At 50.3% G+C, this 18,297-nt stretch overlaps 1 protein-coding gene across 3 annotated transcripts in view; it reads right to left on the bottom strand.

Annotated features, from left to right (window-relative positions):
* KIRREL3 (kirre like nephrin family adhesion molecule 3) overlaps window positions 1-10,516 on the bottom strand; it is a 537,771-nt gene extending 527,255 nt beyond the window's left edge. For all 3 annotated transcript variants that reach the window (XM_081239339.1, XM_081239341.1, XM_081239340.1), the window contains exon 1: window positions 10,197-10,516. In XM_081239339.1, the coding sequence (XP_081095465.1) occupies window positions 10,197-10,251 (55 nt within the window). In that variant the 5' untranslated portion in view covers window positions 10,252-10,516. The remainder of the gene's footprint in view (window positions 1-10,196) is intronic.
* Between the last annotated feature and the right edge of the window lie 7,781 nt (window positions 10,517-18,297).

Raw genomic sequence — 18,297 nt, 5'->3', positions numbered from 1 at the left:
CGCTCTGCTCTCACATCCATCAGAAAGAGGAGAAAGGAAGTGAGCCTCCCTGGGGAGCTGCTGCCCTCCGGAAGGCCTGCTCTCCCCTTCCAGGCCCTCTGCCCACCCTCAGCTGCCCCAGCTCCGTTGCCTGGGCACCCTGACTCTCTTCCTGGTACTAAGAGGCAGCCCTGAGCCTCCTGCTCTCAGCTCACTCTTGGGCTTTGCAAGCGCCGCTGCTGCCACCGTCAGGCAGATGTAGGAACTGCAGTGCTCACCCGGTTTCAGATCCCACAACGTTCTGCTCTGCCAGCTCTTGACCGATATGGTCCCAAGACAAACACAGGCCCTCTCTCCCCAGGTCCCATCACAAGGGCGCAGTGTCTTATGCAAGAAGGGGTCTTCAGAGTCTAGCTCCCCGAAGAAATGGGACTCCCCGTGAACGTGGGGTAGACCCCAGCATCCTTAAGCGGGCACAGAAAAGTGCGGGTCGTAGGACATGGAGAACAAAGCCACTGGGCGATTAACTGGCAGGTGCTCTTCCTCTGGGACGAGGGCGGGCAGGCAGGGAAGGGTGGCCCTCACTCCTTGTGCGGCACCGGGATGGGTCCCCGGGAGAGAGCTCTAAGTTGCTGTCCCCTGAACACCGGCACGATGAGCCACCCGGGCCCGGTGTCACTCTGAAGCTGTCATAGCTCCCAGCATTGCCGAGGGTGACAGGTGGCCTGTCACGCTGCACCGGAGCTGCATCACCTGTGACATGTGCAGGTGACTGACAGAGATGGGAACTGACACGCATTAAAGAACAGAAGGCCCGATTGTTTCTTGGGAGGAGTGGGTGGCTGCCAGAGGGTGTTGCTCTTGGCAGTGTTCCTGGTGACCCGATGGTCATTCAAGGCCTTGGTGGGAGAGAAACATCTTCCTACAGGGCAAGACCACACTTTAAACCATCAGGGTCTTTCCTCTGTCCTCCAGTTGGGGTGGGGGGGGCTGCGTCTCAGCCTCTGCTGTGGTGTGTGGTGATGCAGGGGGGTCAGAGGCACTGTGTTCTTTTCTTTCATTTTTCCTCATGTTTTATTCCAATAGTCGATATTGATTCATAGCCTCCCATATGCCGACTAGGGTGCTAGGCACCAGGGCGATAAAAGAAACGGAGATTTTAATCAACCAGTTAAGAAAAGCCCCTGGCTTTTTTTGGTTGTTTTTGTTTTGGTCAGAACAGCTACGAAAGGAGCTGCCCAAGCAGCAGCTCCTTGGTTGCTATTCATCCCCAAAGGCTGGCCTGTCATTTCCCCAGGTGGAGGGGCCTGGAAACCTCGGGCCTTCAAGGTAAAGCTGAAGGCCGGACAGAGGAAGGGACCAGCTCAGGAAAAGTCTGGAGTCGATCAAAAACAGACAGAGCTGCAATGAGGGGTCACGGTTCAGAGGTCAACTCCCCAATTTTCATAGGGGACCCCCCCCAAAGCCCTCACCTGTGCCTAGACACTGAGGATTTGCACAAGTTCTAAGAACGTGGCTCATCTCAGGCCCCAGCTTAGGATCCTCTCATGCGTTTGTCAGTGCTGCTGATGTGGATCCGCCAGCCTCTTGAGAAGCACTGAGGCTTCTCGACAACGCAGTGAGCGGGATGGGGACCGAGCGCAGTCAGCAAAGGAACCTTTCTGAGGGCCTGATAGTGACAGTGGCCGCCTCTCGCTGTTATCACGGTGACGAACGAAGCAGCGCTCGTGGAAAGCCATGTGCAACGCATGAACCTTTACACAAACGCTAAATATCGTCATCATCATTCTGATACCATAATCATTGCTACCACTGCTGCCACCAACAACGACCCAAAGAAGCTGTCTGGCACCTGCAAGAAAATGAGCTGGACAACGAAATCTATAACCCATCATCTACTTTCTAGATGATAGAGGATGGTAGAAGAGTGTATTGTCCAAAATAAATAGCTTGTTGTTAATAGATAATATTTAGGAAATCTTGGAATTGGAGAGAATTTCGATGTTATCTAGTCTCCCCTCCAATCTGACTCTTCCATTATCATTATTTTTTTTTTTTTAGGAGACTCACTTTATTATATTTTTTTATTGAAGTATAGTTGATTTACAATGCTCTGTTAATTTCTGCTGTACAACAAAGTGAATCAATTATACATAGATATACGTTCTTTATTGTATTCTCTTCCATTATGGTTTAACCCAGGATATTGACTAAGGTTCCCTGTGCTATACAGTAGGTCCTTGTTGTCCATCTCGACTCTCCCATTCTTGATGGCCCAAATTCCACTCATAGCCTTTCAGCAATGGGAGGCCATCTACCCAGCCAGCCTTCGACAGTAGGGTTAGCTGTGGACAGTCTTGGAGATGTCACTGTCTTCTTCCTGCACGCCAGTGCAGGGTTTGGCTTCACCCCTGAGCTTGTCCTGCCAGCCCCGCCATTTCCTGAAGAGAGCGGGCCAGAGTGTGGAACATGTGATCTGATAATGTTCTTTACTCTTGAATGAAAGGTTACTTGGTGCTGCAGACTTGTAAGCATTTCCGAGTAAAATCAGTTAGCTTGTAACCTTGGTTCCCCCAGAGCCAGGGTAGCTTAGCTTCCTCCTGAGAACAGGAAAGAAGTCCTCAGCAGAATGTCCCCAGGCACCTCTTGCTTGTCTCATCCTTGCCCCCATCTGCCTTTCTGATTTGCCATTCGTCCTCAATGTTAGGCTTCCTCCACCTCTGCCTAGCCTTCCAGGGGCCCCAGAAACTGGAAACTCCCATTCCTCAGAGCACTCCATCCGACTAACAGTCCTGCATGTACTCGGCCATCCCTGCTTCTGTGTTCTCCATGGTCCTGTCCACATTCTTTATCCAGCACGTCACTCTTAAGTGTGCGGCTACCTACTGCCCTTCTCTTGCTCACTTTTCCATCCCTTTACACACTACTGTGTAGGAAGATGAGTGAGGCTATTTCCATTCAATTCTACATCTTTTAAGCCCCATGTGCAACACAGGGAATACCAAGAATAAATAACATGTTGATCTGTCTCTCTCTCTCTTTTTTTTTTTTGTCCATTGAACCCATGGTATAGAGAGCATTACAGACCCATAAGCTACTAACGATGTTTCTAAAGAACAGACTTAATTCTGATGATCCATCCTCAAAACATTGTCAGTGGTACTCAGGACCATTCCCAAGCTTCCTCAACACCCAGAAGTCTAGCCCCCATACAAACCACTGCTTCTGAACCCTGACATTCTGTCCTGCCTTCTGGCCTGTGCACACATCTGAGGTACCACCTGGGACCATCTTTCTTTGCATCATCGGGAGAACTCTAGACACCTTTTACGATCAAGTCACCTCCTCTGCACAGCCCTTCTTAATACCTTCAGCCATTCCTGATGCTCTCAGAACACTGTGACTACTCTGAGCTGTTGAATTGTAACGACAAGTCCGACTGTTTGCTCCTTGACTAGCCTGAGAGGTCCCCTGGGGCAGAAACACAGCCTCAGTCATCTTTTCATCAACAGTCCCTGGCACAGTGTGCCTACCATATAGGAGGCCCCCAATGAGGGCTGGCTGAGTGGACAGGCTGAGCTCTGGTGTCATAAAATGCTACTTAATCACAAAGGAAGGAGTAAGAAATCTGGCCCTCTGAGACATGGACCCTCTGGAGCCCCTGGGGAAGAGTGTGGAAAGGCAAAAATGATGTTTGGTTGTCACTGCTGCAGCTGTCAGTGTCAGATTTCAAATTCCTGTCTTCTAGGCACTGGTTAGAAAGAACGTGGACTTGCAACAACTGTCCAATGAACACAGGCCAAGCAAGCAGACCACCTAGATAATCCAGCCTGATGGGCACACCTCCTTTTAATGATGACAAACGCATGCCATGGCAGCGTTGTTTTCAGTGACCGAAAAACAACCTCAGGCAAATCTCCATCACTTTATCCAGGAGGACACCAACACCAGGTGGAAGATTGGGGAAAAGCTCATCCTGCATTTGAGGAAAACGGCTGATTTGTTCTAAGTTCTGGATATCACTACACTGTAGCAATAAGTGGTATGTGCGTGCATGCGTGCGGGCAGGCATGCATGTGTGTGGAGAGGGGGTTCACGGATGGGAGGAGGCTTGAAAGTGGGCATGGTACGGCTTCTTGGCTGCCAGGAGAAACCTCCCCACGGCGTGTCGGGAGGTGTCTACATTTGGCTACTCCTTGCCTTGATTTCAGCCAGGAGAGGATGAGTGTCCGTCTCCCAGGCTCCATGCCCCAGCCAGGGCTGCAACACAATAACTCTGCAACGAGCAGGAGTCATTCATGCTGGCCACTATTTCCGTGGCTTTAACTTGTTACCAGTGTGCCCAGGGGAAGCTGACATTTATTTAATCCTCATAGCGGTATGGACTGTGTCCTCACGGAAACATTGTATGCTTATGGAAGACATCTGTTTCCAAGCAGCTTATGCTAAATTGCAACTACACAAAAGAAACACTTACCTAATGTTGACATTTACTGACTTCTAGAAGTATACAGCCAGAATACTCATTTTTACCATTGGGACAGGAGGGAAAAAAAAAAAAAAAGCGCCATATTTGATCCCTAGCTCTTTCAGTGGGTTAGAAGTAGAAAGGTAATGAAAGTCAATGTTAATGTGGTGGTGGAGATCTCTAGTCTATGGCAACTGCGTGGGTTGGGTAGACTCTTCAAGCTCAGCAGAAAGCAGGACACAGCATTCTTTGCGTGAATGTGACGGAAGTATTCCAATGATCCATAAGGCATATCTATATTCCTATTTGACGGGCCAACCTTACTGGATTCTGGCTTTCCCCCAGGGAAAAGAAAATGACCCACGATGACATACAGAGCTGTACCGTCTCAATGTAGTAGACTCTGCATCATTTCCCTAGCTGGAAATAAAATCCCACTCCATTTGGAATACCGGGCAAAGCTATCACAACCTGGCCCAGGATGCTGGCAGGCTTTGCTCCCCGGTCCCTTGTGACTAGCAGTGATGTGATATGAAACCCGCAGGCACACACATCCCCAGGGCAGCAGCTCCAGCCAGACCCCGCACCATGAATGTTGGAGAGTCCACTGACCTTGAGGGAAGACTGGGGCCCCAATCACTCTGCTGCGAGAACCACCATTAAGGTCAGGATCGGTGCCGTGGTGAGACTCCAAGTGTGGATGCCAGCAAGCCCCTGGTCTCACTGACCCCCTCCACTGCTGAATTAGAACGGCCCTATTCCTGGGGTGGGGGGAAGGAATTCGGTACCCCGTTAGTTCTAGGTTGACCCTGATTAAAAAGGCCTGCACTGGTTTTACACTCAAAAGTCATCTCAACAGCTTACAGGGATGACTGTAGCCGAGAAATGATGCCTAAGGCTGTGTAACTGTCCCCACCCCTAATTACATGGAGATCCTGGAATGAATGCTCCTGGCCCTCCTCCCCAATCCTCCATCACAGGCAATCTTCTTTCCCTCGTTCATGTGTCCAAAACAGTTTATCTTTTTATCTCCTTGGAAGAAAAGTACTCTGCAAATCAAAGGAATCATTAGTATTGTTATTATTTTGCTATTGAAATCTCTTGAATTCACTCAGGATTATTCATGGGCTTTTTGGGGGCTGCAATATAATGCCTCCTAAGTCACTCCCACTGGGCTGAACAAAAAAGAAAAATTGCATCTTCAGGCCTAATGCCCTGCTCCACCTGGTCCCCACTGGCCCTGGCTCCTACCAACACTGGCACACCAGGCAGAGCTGCTGCTCCTTGGTAGCATGCCTAGCTCACTGCTGCCATGTTCCAAGTGAGATCTGCCTTTTGTAACCCAAGAGGGAGGCTCTGTGGGATCCTCTGAGCGCATTGGGAAGGCCCTGACCCCACCACACACCCCTCTCCCCCTGGGACATATCTCCTCCCTCCTCTATAGGTTTGGCTGGCAACTGACAGCTCCCTGCTGAGCAGCAGAAACAGTGACCACTCCCAGGCCCAACAGACATGTCCCAGCTCCCCTCACCCAGGCGATCTGTGAAAGAAGGGGTCCCACACCCTTGGCAGCTGTGCACTGACCTTCCAGGACAAGAGAAGTGATTCTTCCCCCTCTAGACAAGCCATCAGATCACATGGGGTGCCGGTGGGGGAAGTCTCACACTTATTACTTGCTCTATCTTTTGTTCTGTGACATTTCTGGGGAAGGATAAATGTTTCCAAAGTTGCCGTTCATTCCCAATTTCCTTTTCCAGTACCTTCTCGGCCTGTAACCCCCTTGGATCCCCTCCATACTTCTGGCTGCCTCGGCTGTGCTCGTGCGGTTTTCTGAGACCCTACCCTGCCCTCCCCAGGGGAGCTTCTTGCAAGTTGAAGCCTCTTGCCCTTGCTCATCCCTTCCCACGCTTCCTGTCACCCCCCTGGGTCCCCTTCCCCATGGCTACCTCTCTCCACTCACACTCTATCTTACCCTCTGTCTGCTTGATGCTCTCCTGTTCCCTTGGAGATTCGCATCACCAGGAACCTCTGCCCCTCTGACGGCCATCTGACAGCCCCTCTTGGTGATTCCTGCCAGCAAGTTAGGAGAGCAAGTGGCTCAGATTCTTCCCAACGGGGAGATGACACCCCGGATTAATCCTCAACTCAGGGATGCCATTGACAGGTAAATGCAAGTTTTCACTCTCACCCCAACACGTTCAGAGCAGTGTGGTGCACATGTAAAGCCAACGGGGGAGCTGGGCTCCCCAGAATCAGAACTTTCAGGCCCACAGAGTTACTGTGCTGGACAGGACACTCGGGGATGCTAGACCAAAACGTCAGAGAGTGGAGAAGAGGACGCCTTTCCTAGGAGCGGCCGAATGGGAGGCACCGGGTTTGTACCACTGCACACTCCCCGAACTGTCTCAGAACCAGAGATCTGACGGGAAGCAGGGCGCCCTCGGTCCTTCTAGAACATCATCCCCCCAAAGCAACTTAAGACGTGGCTGTGCAGGCTGGGTGGCACGGGTCTTGAAGATGAAGGAGGGCACAGAAGGAAATCGTTGTGGGCAAACCGAAATGAGAAAGGGAAAAACACAGCAAGTTCTAAGTGTGTGGATGACAAGCGGATAGATTCCTTTTCACCCAGGTGCAGAACATGCCTCTTCTCTGCGGGAGGCAAAGTGTGCTGGGACATTATCCCTCTCTGTACAGAGCACGCCGTCCTGACAGCTGGGGAAGAGGCATCCCCAGCAAGAGAGAAACCCACAGACAGCGCACGCCGGCATCTCTCCACTTCCTTGTGGGGAGCCAGGCCCGGGGACATTGGCCACGGTGGGAACGGAGGAATGCCATTTGGCCCTTCTACTGCCACCTTAAGAATGATCAATACATATTTAATCTCAACCTATATGAAACGCCCAACGTTTACAAGATAAGGGATACAGCATATCACTAACATTAATTATACCTTAATTTTACTCTCTGAAGGGGGAATGAAAAAAAAGGAAAGGTGAATAAATATTTAACAAATTAGAAGAGAAAGGATGATTGAAATGACTTATGTTAAGAGTTTACCTAAATGTTTTGCTTTTAAAGTCTTCAGAGCGCTGTTTGGAGCAGCCCCTCTGTATGGGAGGCATGAGAACTGTGCTTCCAGCGACTTCAAAATGACATGCAGTTTCCCGCCTTGAGAGGCATTGGACAGCAGATGGATGTGTCACTAGAGGGCCAGAGAATGCCCCCAAAAGAGCCCTGGGCATTTGTTTTCTCCGAGCGGAGGGCCATCCCTGAGTCTCTGCACATTTCCTTGGAAAGCATCCCCGGAGGAAGGGCACGCGGGAGGTGGGATCAGACGGGTGGCTCAGAGGGGGTGTCAGGTGGGGTGCAACCGCAGTCGGGGGTTGAGAGAGCGGGGACCATCTAAAGCCTGTGGGCCAGTCCTTTCGTGACCCGTTGAAAGTGTATACTCTCTATCTGATAACTCGCTAAACATATGGAACCAGGCAGGAGTTGGGCATAGTATACAAATTAAGCATATATGTGTAGAGGGTCAAATGGAATCCTCTGGGGGAATTCACAATACTCAAAACAACATCCACATTCAAATCAATGCCCCCGGATCAAGTCAAAAGGTATTCTATTCCAGTGAAGTCCATTAAACATTGTCCCACTTGACCCTTAATTCCTGCAGTAAGACACCATCTACTCAAGGAACCTACCCTACAATGTCCAGTGATGTAGGGGATTCTGATTGGCTACGTCCACTCTGGTCTCCTTGTCTTTCTTTAGACTTGTTTTGGAGTCCCGTGGACTATGCATCTACCATTTGGTAGGGTGGGCACAGCTGGCCAAGCTCAGAAAACTCAGGAATAACAAGGAACTCTGAACTGCATGATGCTGTGGTTCCTTCCTAGTGCTCTTGGGGCTTAGGATAGAAGAAACAGAGCATTTAACCTCCATAGGTAAATATTTAAAGATTTATATGAGGCAATCGAGAAACAGCTCTGTACTGAGAAAGGAATAAGCAAAGTAGAAGGTGCACGCTGTGATGATTCCGACAGCCAGAGAGGCACTTAGACACCTATAGGCTTCTTGTGTCAATCTAGACAAGAGTCTCGGCTCAAGCTTCTAAGAACATAAACAACGGAGAGAGTAAAACGTGCACTGGTTCCATGAACCTGGGTGTGTGTGTGGGGGGGCGGTTGGATCCTCTATTTAGGGATTCTACATGTAACTCCCTGAGTGAATGAATTGGTAAGAGGCAAAGGAGAATGAGAGTGAGCATGTGTGTCGGTGTAGGTGTGACCCATAAGCAAGCACACACACATCCAAAAAAGAGGGTCATCTCACAAAACGGTAATAGAACCCAAATGTTTCTATACCAGTGTTCTGAGATAGTTCTTATTCATTCAGCCCAAAAACTCTGGGGAAGGCAATTTATCTTCCTGCTGCTGTAGGGAGCCCTGGTGAGAGGCACAAAACCACATGAATACATGTGTGTGTGTGTGTGTGTGTGTGTACATTAGAATTACATGCAAGCAGGGATACACGCATACTCGGGTGTGGGAAGGGCCCCCAGGTTAAATCAGGATGGTCAGAAGCAAAGTTTGACAGCGGGAAAATCTGCAGTGACCACAAGTAGCAGTGGAGGAGATGGGGAAGGAGGTGTGGGTTTCTGCTCTCATCTGGCTTCTCCCTGACAGGGGAAGAAAGGGAGACATGCTGTTTGCTTGCAAAGCCAGCCACCCATGGCGGTGCTGTGCTTTCTCAAAAACTTTTACCCTTCATTTAATCAACAGATGGACGTGCTCTGTTGTGGATTTTTCTGAGAGTCCTGTTCCTCCCAGAGCTGTGCTGGCTGGCACAAATGCTGCCTCAGATGGCAGAGACGGCGCCGGCATTCCAGAAGCGGGGGAAGGAACCGACTGACTTGTCCCTCAAACTCAATGCCACAGGTGACTCGGATGCCGCTGGCTCTGCGGGCACTGGCCATCCATCTCCCCAACGACCCTCCCTGCCCTCCACCGCCACGGGCCCCAAGGTTCCCAGGGGCAGGGAGCCCGAGGTGGCCAAGTTCTTTTCGGAAAGTCCACCAGCTTCTCTGCCCCTGTTAAGCTGCAGAAAGGAAGCAATCAGCATCACGGGCGGAATTTCATTGTATGCCCTGAAATCTAGTGCTGGGTAGGACTCAGAACGCAGTCGTATTCAGAGAAGCCGATTACATTCAGTGAAACTCTTGAGAAGCTTTTCCCAAACATTGCACATCTCCCCCACGGTCCATTCTGTCATCGCAGACCCCTCCACACGCATTCCCTTCCGAATACACCCGTGCCAGCCCGACCTTATTCGTGCTGAAATAGCCACGTAAACAAAGCTCTCCTTCCCAGCCCTCTTCTCCAACCTGCGTCTGGAGGAGAGGAGGCGCCCAGAAGTTCAGAGCCGCACAGCCACATAGATACCGCCTAATTAACATACCGGGAGCATAAAGAACTCATTTGCATTGGGGAGTTTGAGCTGGATGTTGACAAGTGAGGGGAGAAAGTCACCCTCCCCTCCGGTATCCCTGCCTTCCAAAGGAAAATAAACAGTACCATTTTGTTGCATTTTCAAAGGCAAAGAGGCAATGCCAGTGCCTCTCGGCCGGGCACCGGGAGACGCATCCATCAGCTCGAGTTTCCGAAGCCTGCCCACATTCCTGCCCGCAGCCTCGCGCGCCCTGACAACCCCGCCGACTTTTTTTGCAACTCCAGCGGCGCACGGGTCCTACCTTGGCTGAAGAGGAAGAAGCAGACGAACAGCAGGTCGAGCTGGAAAGGTCTCATTCCTCCGCGCGCCGAGGGGAAGCCGGCGGGGCAACTTGGGTCCGCGGTGAGTTTCTCCTGGTCGGCGGCTCGTGGTGCCCTGCCTCCGCCGCGGTCCTCCCGGGTTCGCGCCGACCATCTGTCTGTCCGTCGGTCCCTCCGGGTGGCCTCGGGCTCCGTGCCTCAGGGGATCCGCAGCCAGCCGAGGCAAGTCGCCTGTTTCTAGCCGCCTCGGGAAGCCGGGCTTGTCAGCGACGTCCCCTCTCGGAGCAGCTCCATCCTCTGGCGCTCGGCATCCCAGGCACAGAGCTTCCTCCGGCGGCTCCTCCCACTGCCAGCGCGCGAGCGAGCCAGGGAGCGAGTGACGAGTGACAGAAGGGCTCCTTTCACTGAAGCTGGGGCGGGGGGAGAGGGAGGGGAAACAGGTCATAATTAAAGAGGAAATACTTGGTGAAAGGCGATCTATGCAAAACGGAGGGTGGCGGTGGTGCAGGGGAGGCTCTGTTCTTCCTTTCCTTCTTTCCCCCCCGCCCCACATAGGGGGAAATTCAGCTTTTGCCACCATTATTGACCAAAAGGCATCTTGAACAGGGAGCGGAGCTGTGACTTTTTGTCCACGGGACATAATGTTGTTTAAAGGAGTGAAGGATGGCTGGATGCACGTATCCACACTACAGTGTGCCTGCCTTGCCTTTGCACGGGGGACTGGAAACTGGGCTGGATGGGGAAAAGCAAGAGGCAAGGGGGGCTACATCTTTCCCCAGGAAAGACTTGGCCAGTGTGTGCAGCAGGAGCCTCGGAGTTGGGGAAAAGATAAGCATGCTTTTCATTTTTGAGACTTTCCTAGGAGGGGGCTAGGTAATAAGCTGGGAACGTTTGCACCTTGGTTTTGCTTTGCCATACTCCTAGAAAACAAAATGAAGGAACTAGAGGGAAAGCAGGTAGATTTATGACACATACCCATTTATTATTATTATTATCCTGATTTGTGCATTTCCTACCAAGGATAGGGGAGCAGGCTGGCTTTGCATTTGGAGTCTCTCCTCTAAGGAGCACCCCATCACTCTGAGCGAGTCTTTTCTCCAAGAGGTGCTGTGAATCCTACTGCGAAGGAGAGGCCAAGGTCACAGGCAACTGCCTCCTAAGAACCTTCAGGTCTTTCACCTGTCATGAAACTCACGCTCAAATCAAACTCTATTTCCTCCCGGATATCAAAGCAAATTTATCTAGGTCTATTTATTTGAGAGATATTTAGATATGCCTGGTATAAGCAGGGCATTGGGGGAAATAAAACTGCAGGCGCAGTCCACGCCTTCAGGAGCTCATAATTTAGTGTGGAAGCAGAGTACACACATAAGATACAAACTGTAAGGATAGTTACAAAGCAACATATAAAAATATACAGCATTATGCAGAAGAAGGGGAGGCAATGAGTAAGGAGAGGGAAATGAAAGACGCTCACTCGATTTGTGGCGTGCAGTTATAAAATCAATCATGACTTTCATCAGTCACTGGACCTTGGGGAGGTTTTTTGGGAAACTCTTAGCTTTTCTTCCAACAGTATTACATATTTTGGGGACTTTGCTGGTTGCAAGGTACATTCCAAGTTTCCATGTGGATCTTAACTTTAAAAAACGCATCCCTTAGTATTTATGAACAAGAAAGAGAGAAGGGGCACATGTGGAAGTGTGTGCTATCAGGAGCTTACATCTGGTTGTTGACATCAAAGATCTACAAATTAGTAGGTGTCTGCCCTGTTGACTCCTCTATTCTTAATAGTTTATTTAGCTGCATCCCTTAGAGGCTGTTAAACACATCAAAGGGAAATTTGTAAGCAAACTTTTGGGGGAAAATAAGCAATGCTGAGCAACAGAAACTAAGAGGACCCAAAAGAGGCACCCCATCAGCTAAATCAGCAAACAAGGGACAGAAGCAAAGTGTCAGCACTGCCTTAGTCCAGGGACTTGCTATGATAGACAACGCAAAGAAACAGAAGAAACAAATCAGAAACACGTGCAAAAGATGAATAATAATTCTAAATAATATGTCAAATAACATATCAAGAGTGAAAATATGGCATGTATAGTGCTGTAACTTTAGTAGGAGCTTTCCATTGAATCTATAGGGGTGGGAAGAAATTTCAGGTCTGGGGGTCATTCCTAAGGCCAACCTTGCAGTGAATAAGACTAATAATTAAAGAATGTAGATTGTGCCTTACAAAGCAACATTTGATGTTTTAACTGACATTTACCCTTTAAGCTGTTGTTAATTCTTTTTTTTTTTTTTTTTTGTGGTACGCAGGCCTCTCACTGTTGTGGCCTCCCCCGCTGCGGAGCACAGGCTCCAGACGTGCAGGCTCAGCAGCCATGGCTCACGGGCCCAGCCACTCCGCGGCATGGGGGATCCTCCCGGACCGGGGCACGAACCCGTGGGCAGTTCCCCTGCATCGGCAGGCGGACTCTCAACCACTGAGCCACCAGGGAAGCCCAAAGCTGTTGTTAATTCTGATTGCTAATCCCTAAGTGGCCTGGGGCCCAAACTTGCTTAATTCAGCCCCAGAGGGAAATGCTACAAACCAGGGTCTAGAGGCCAGGGTCATGACTCGTGCAATCCACCAAAATCAGGCCCACCTACAGGCGCCTGCAAACTACACACACTCACTCTTGGTCAGGAGAAGAGGACTGGGGGGAGTCCGAGGTTGGAAGGACCTGGTTTCCCTCGCCCCCTGGTCCAAGATTGGCCTCCTGACTCTTATTCTGGCTCCGATCCCCCACCCTCTCCACCCCCCAGCCAGCTGGGCCTGTTCCCTTCTCCATCCCCTCCCTCCCCTCCCCCCCCCACCCGCAGCCTCTGGTCTCCGGCAGAAAGGAAAAAAAGCTTGGATTAAGTGGTGAACTGCCTGCCTCTAAAAGGACCAGGAGGCCTTTCAAGCCCAAGTGCCGGAAAAATGAGGGCAGTCTTTGGCAGCCACCACGTGGGGCAGCGAGAACCACAGCGGTACCTGCAGGACCCACAGCCGGCCGGGCTCTGGCGCCAGCCCCGACGGCGGCCCCGCCATCTCCGCCTGGGCTGGTCCTTGGCCTCACCTCCTCCGGGGTCTCGGTTAACCTCCTGGCGCTGTAAGGTGCCTGCGCGCAGTTCGAGGCGAGGAGGGAGCGGAGGAGGGAGCGGAGGAGGGAGGCGGCGAGCAGCACGGCTCCACCTGATGGAGAAGCGCGGAGGCTTAGACCTCGGAGCACCGCGAGGCGAGGGGAGGGGGCCGGGGGAGGACGCCCGCCGGCCCCGCTGGGAACCTCGGCGTCCGGAGCGCTCCGCGCGGGGAACCGGGTCTCTGGGCTCGACCCGAGGAGGTGGCGACCCTGAAGAGACAGCAGAAAACCAGCCACTGCCCGAATTCTTGTTCTCTGCCCGTCCAGGCTCCGGGTCTCCGTTGCGCCCACCGCGCGAGCCGCGACCCCTCGCCAGCAGGTGGCATCCTCTCTAGCGTTTCTTCACCTGGCGCAGAGCCCGTGGCCGCCTTAATCAGTCCCCGCCCGCTCAGGGCCTTCAGGGCCAAGTGCTGTGTCCTTTGAACCCTCAGCCCAGCGGGTAGGAACGAGATCTCCCTCCCGAGAATGGGGGCTGGCTCCGGAGTCTGCTGCTCTCTGGCCAAGAAGTTTCAGAAGTGCAAGTCTCCTCCGGACAGCTTCCAAGCCCTGGTCTCTGGGCAGCAAGTGTACCCCGCTGTTTTCTGAGGTCAGGGACAAAGCGTGAGGCAGGAGGCTCTGGGCCCAGGTACAGGGGTGTCCGGGCACCGCCGTGCAGCGCCCTGAGCCGGCGAGAGTTCAGACCCTGACTCATCACCACTTTCCGGTGACTTTCCTCCTGGCTGTTCATCCAATGTCTGTAATATTTATTATTCCCTCGATTTGTGCAAAGGCCTGTTTGGGGTACTTAATGAAGATGTGTGGAATGAATATGTGAATTCCTGTTCTTGGAAAGTTTGCCCTGTAGTTGGGGCGAAGCGTACACAGGTGCATCCATGGCAAAAAATTATGAACCTTCTCATTGGCTTTTTAACAAGACAGATGTTACCCTGGAGGGTCATCTGTCAGTTGGAATCCTTTCTAGTGGAATCTTTCTGGGCCTACTTGCCTGAGGCCCTACAGGAAGCTGCAGGGTTGGGATGCAGCACAGGGCCCCAACCTTCAGCTGGAGTTTTCTACTGTTCTGCTTGCTCCCTTGCTCTCCTGCAATGTTCATGCGCCCTCATTGCTTCCTGTGTTCACCAGGGCCCCTGTGTAGCACAAAGGAGAGGGAGAGGCAGTTTTATGAGAGGGACAGTCATCATGAGTGGAGAATTTCCTGTTTAATGCCTCTTTACAATGTTTTTTGCACAGATACATTATAAACCACATTCCTTTTTGTTTTCCTTAGAACCTGCCAGTGCTGGTGAAAACCTCCTTGTTCAGGGATTTAAACACGTTTTGAACAGGCCTCTCCCTGGGAGTTCAGGGTAACCTGACTCTCCCATCTTGGATAAGTTAATAAGGGCCAGAAGTTACATATACTTCCAGAGACCAAATGGGCTTCAGAGGTTCTCCCTGGGTGGCAGCCTGTCTGACCTGGGCAGTCACAATCTTCTAACCTATTTCTTTTTCATTTATCTGAACCAAATTTCTTGCTCACATCTGCGTAGGTGGGTTATAAGACCTTAACCCCTGTGCACTGTGGTCAGTCTCTCTGCAGTCCTGCAGAAAGGTCCCAAGAACCAGGTTTTCAGATTTCAGAAGCACCCCCCAAAGGGCAGGACCAGACTGCACCACTGATTCACCCAAGGCCAGGCCTGAGTGAGGGGTCAGGGTAAGCCTTTGGACCCGGGCTCTGGCCTGAGAACTGCTACCTTTTGTAACCACTTAATAAACCTGGGCGTATCTTTCTTCATCTATGAAATAAGACAGTACTTCTCTGGGATACCCCCCAATCCTAAAATCCTATTGTCTGTTTTCCAGAAGCCACACCTCTCAGCCTGGAGAGATTTGGAAGTGCTTCCCCAGTGACTCAGTGACTTTAGCTTTAGGGCAGATTGCTGTCAGTGACTGACTCCCACCCCCAGGAAAACTAGCGATGGCCCTGGAATCTGCACAGACCCCTCTGGTCTCATTGGTCACGTATTTTCCCCAAACTGTTTGATTTTCATTCTACTCTGAGTGCCCTCGGTCTTTCCCCAACTTGCTCAGCTTGTGATTTCTCTTCTCTCCTGATTTTCCCCAGAACCATGCTCCACCTCCAGCCTGGATTCTGAGCTCCAGAACAGCTTTTCTTCAACATACACTCCATAACTCTATCGGATGCAAGCCTTTTAGGAAACTGAGGGAAAGCTGATGCCAGGGTGGCTAATTGTAAACACCTCCCTTGAAAGGCAGTAAGGACCTTGGCGCCTTGTATTTTAACTCGATTTTAACATGAATCAGACTGGACCGTAGAATCTATCTGATGGTGCATCCTCCTGGATATCCTGGCGGCCCCCTGAGGGTAAGAGTGGTGCCTCTCCAGGTCCCATGACGCCCGGCTCTTACCCTGGTAGGCAGTAGGCACTCAATACATAATGTGGGATTAAGGGCACAGTTTTACCTAGTGCCCCACATCCCATTTCCTGTTTTCCGAGTCCAATTTAACTTGTTCTTCACTCTGTTATTAAACCATTGTCAAACATCTGGCATGTGCCTGCCAGTGCTCTGGCTTTATTTTATGGGAATGGGTAATGAATTGAGCCTATATATAGTTTGCAAAATGTGGAACACACTTTAAGATGCAACGCACTACAGAAATGAAAGATATTTTTATCTCTTCAGCATCATTCTGCACAAGGAGACAATTCTCTGGCAACGTTGTTTAAGAACAATAGACCTGTTTAGCCTTGACTGCACTCAGGCATGCAGGGCACTGAGTATCCAGTTCACATGGGAGCAGCATTATCTCCCTTGGCAAAGGACTGGCATGTGTAATTTACAGGGAAGAAAAGATATGGGAAACGTTATAAAAGGAGGTGGCAGGGGCTTCCCTGGTGGCACAGTGGTTGAGAGTCCACCTGCCGATGCAGGGGACATGGGTACGTGCCCCGGTCCGGGAAGATCCCACATGCCGCGGAGAGGCTGGGCCCGTGAGCCATGGCCGCTGAGCCTGCGCATCTGGAGCCTGTGCTCCACAACGGGAGAGGCCACAACGGTGAGAGGCCCGCGTACCACAAAAAAACAAAAAACAAAAAAAACAAAAAAAACAACAACGTTCAATTAGATAAGATGGAGAAAGATCCTTTTTTTTTTTTTAGATTAAGAATTTATTATTTAGAAAAGGATGAGTCTGGTCATTATAATGGGGAAGCAGAATTCAAATCAAAGAAACAAGTCCTTAACAAAATGATGTAGGACTTCACCTTGAAAGAGGCTGCCTCCTTCCAGTTTCTAAAGTTTTGTGCTACATCCTATTCATAGGGTATATAGTCTGATTGTTTTCCCAGAATTGTCATAGATTCACAATTTTTGTCCATGCTCTGTGGTCTGATCTTCTTTCTGACCCACTTGCATTTGTATGAAAATTGGCCAGAGTTAAGATACAACCCGTGACCATGATCTGATATTACCTGGGAAATACAGGGGAGTACAGCCATGACCTTGGTCTTATCAGCCAAGTGTGCTAACTCTCCACAGTAAACAGCCGGTTTCATCATAGGGCTCTGTCATCACCTGGTAGACCCCATGAGTACTTATTATACTCAGAGAAACTCAAGAGAATATTTGTCCCCCTCTTCAGATGTCTGTGGCAAAAACTGACACTTGCATAGAGCATGATTTGATAGCAATATCTGCAAAGTGTCAGAAAGGGGAGGGGGTCGATACACTTAATTTACTTGGAATAATTCATTACCTAACCGGAGTTTTCAGGGAGGGCAGACAAATTCCATACTAAACTAACTCACCCACCTGGATGGAGAGGAGTACAGTGAATCCGTCTTTGGAATGAGATGTAAAACTGAGTTTCTTGCTTTCATTAATGACTCTCTTGCCTCCTTTCTTTCTTGAGACAGGGTGTTCATTGAGTCAGCCCTTTTCAAAGTGGGTGATTTATGCTACTGACTGAGAGTCCCCTTGCTGTTCCAGCTGAGCTTATTGTTTGCACTCTCTGCCCTTATATTTGGTGTGTTGCTTGCTCAGAGACTGTTGGTTTGGAGCTATACTCCACCTCAAGAGAAAGGAAAAGCACAGATCTTTTTCTTTGGTGGAGGGTGGTGATGGTGATTTTTCTTTGCTTTCAAGGCTAAACCAATAGGGAATCTGTTTGTCATGGGACTGGAGGTTACAAAATAAGGAAGAATTGTTAATGCAGTGAGCTGAGAACCTCAGCAAGGTGTACTGAGGTCACAGAGTCCTTTTGAGATAAATATTGAAGAGGCATCTAGATTTAATGGCTTCACAATGATCTCTCAACCTCCCATCTCATTTATCTGGCACCATATACAGAATGATTTGAAGTAGCGTTTGCCATATAGTAGCATGAGAGCCCATGAGTTCTGAGTTTTGGAGAGAATCCACTGGAGGGTTCCTCCCTTACTAAGGTACAACCATCCCTGGTAAACAACGTTGGCCCAGTGACATTGAACTGATACAGGACAGGAAGTGAACAGGAGGACAGGAACCAAGGGGACAGGAGGACAGGAACAAAAATCCCAGTTGAAGCAGCTGAAAGAGCTTGGGGAGGATGGATGTAATTATAAGGTGCCTTCAAATAATTATGCTATTACCATCTAATTATGAAGTGCCACTTTCTCCTTTAACTACCTGAAATTCAGAGATCACTCAGCAATGGGCTGTCTACTGAGCTTTGGCACGCTCCCTGATGGGGAAGGGAAAGTCCACAGTCAGAAAACAATGGGCTCTTGAGGGGGCCAGAAGGGTCCTCAGACACTAGCCTGGAAAGGTCAGGAGGTATATTTCCATCCTCCTAAATTGTCAAGCTGTCTCGCCTTTCTGTGCCTCATTGGAATTATCTACAAAATAAGGGAAAGAATACACCTCTCCTCCTCTTGCT

Source organism: Mesoplodon bidens (assembly GCF_964165515.1).
Source record: "Mesoplodon bidens genome assembly, chromosome: 7".
Lineage (NCBI taxonomy): Eukaryota > Metazoa > Chordata > Mammalia > Artiodactyla > Ziphiidae > Mesoplodon > Mesoplodon bidens.
The sequence above is the reverse complement of the archived record's forward strand: the minus strand, read 5'-3'. Positions and strand labels throughout refer to the sequence as shown.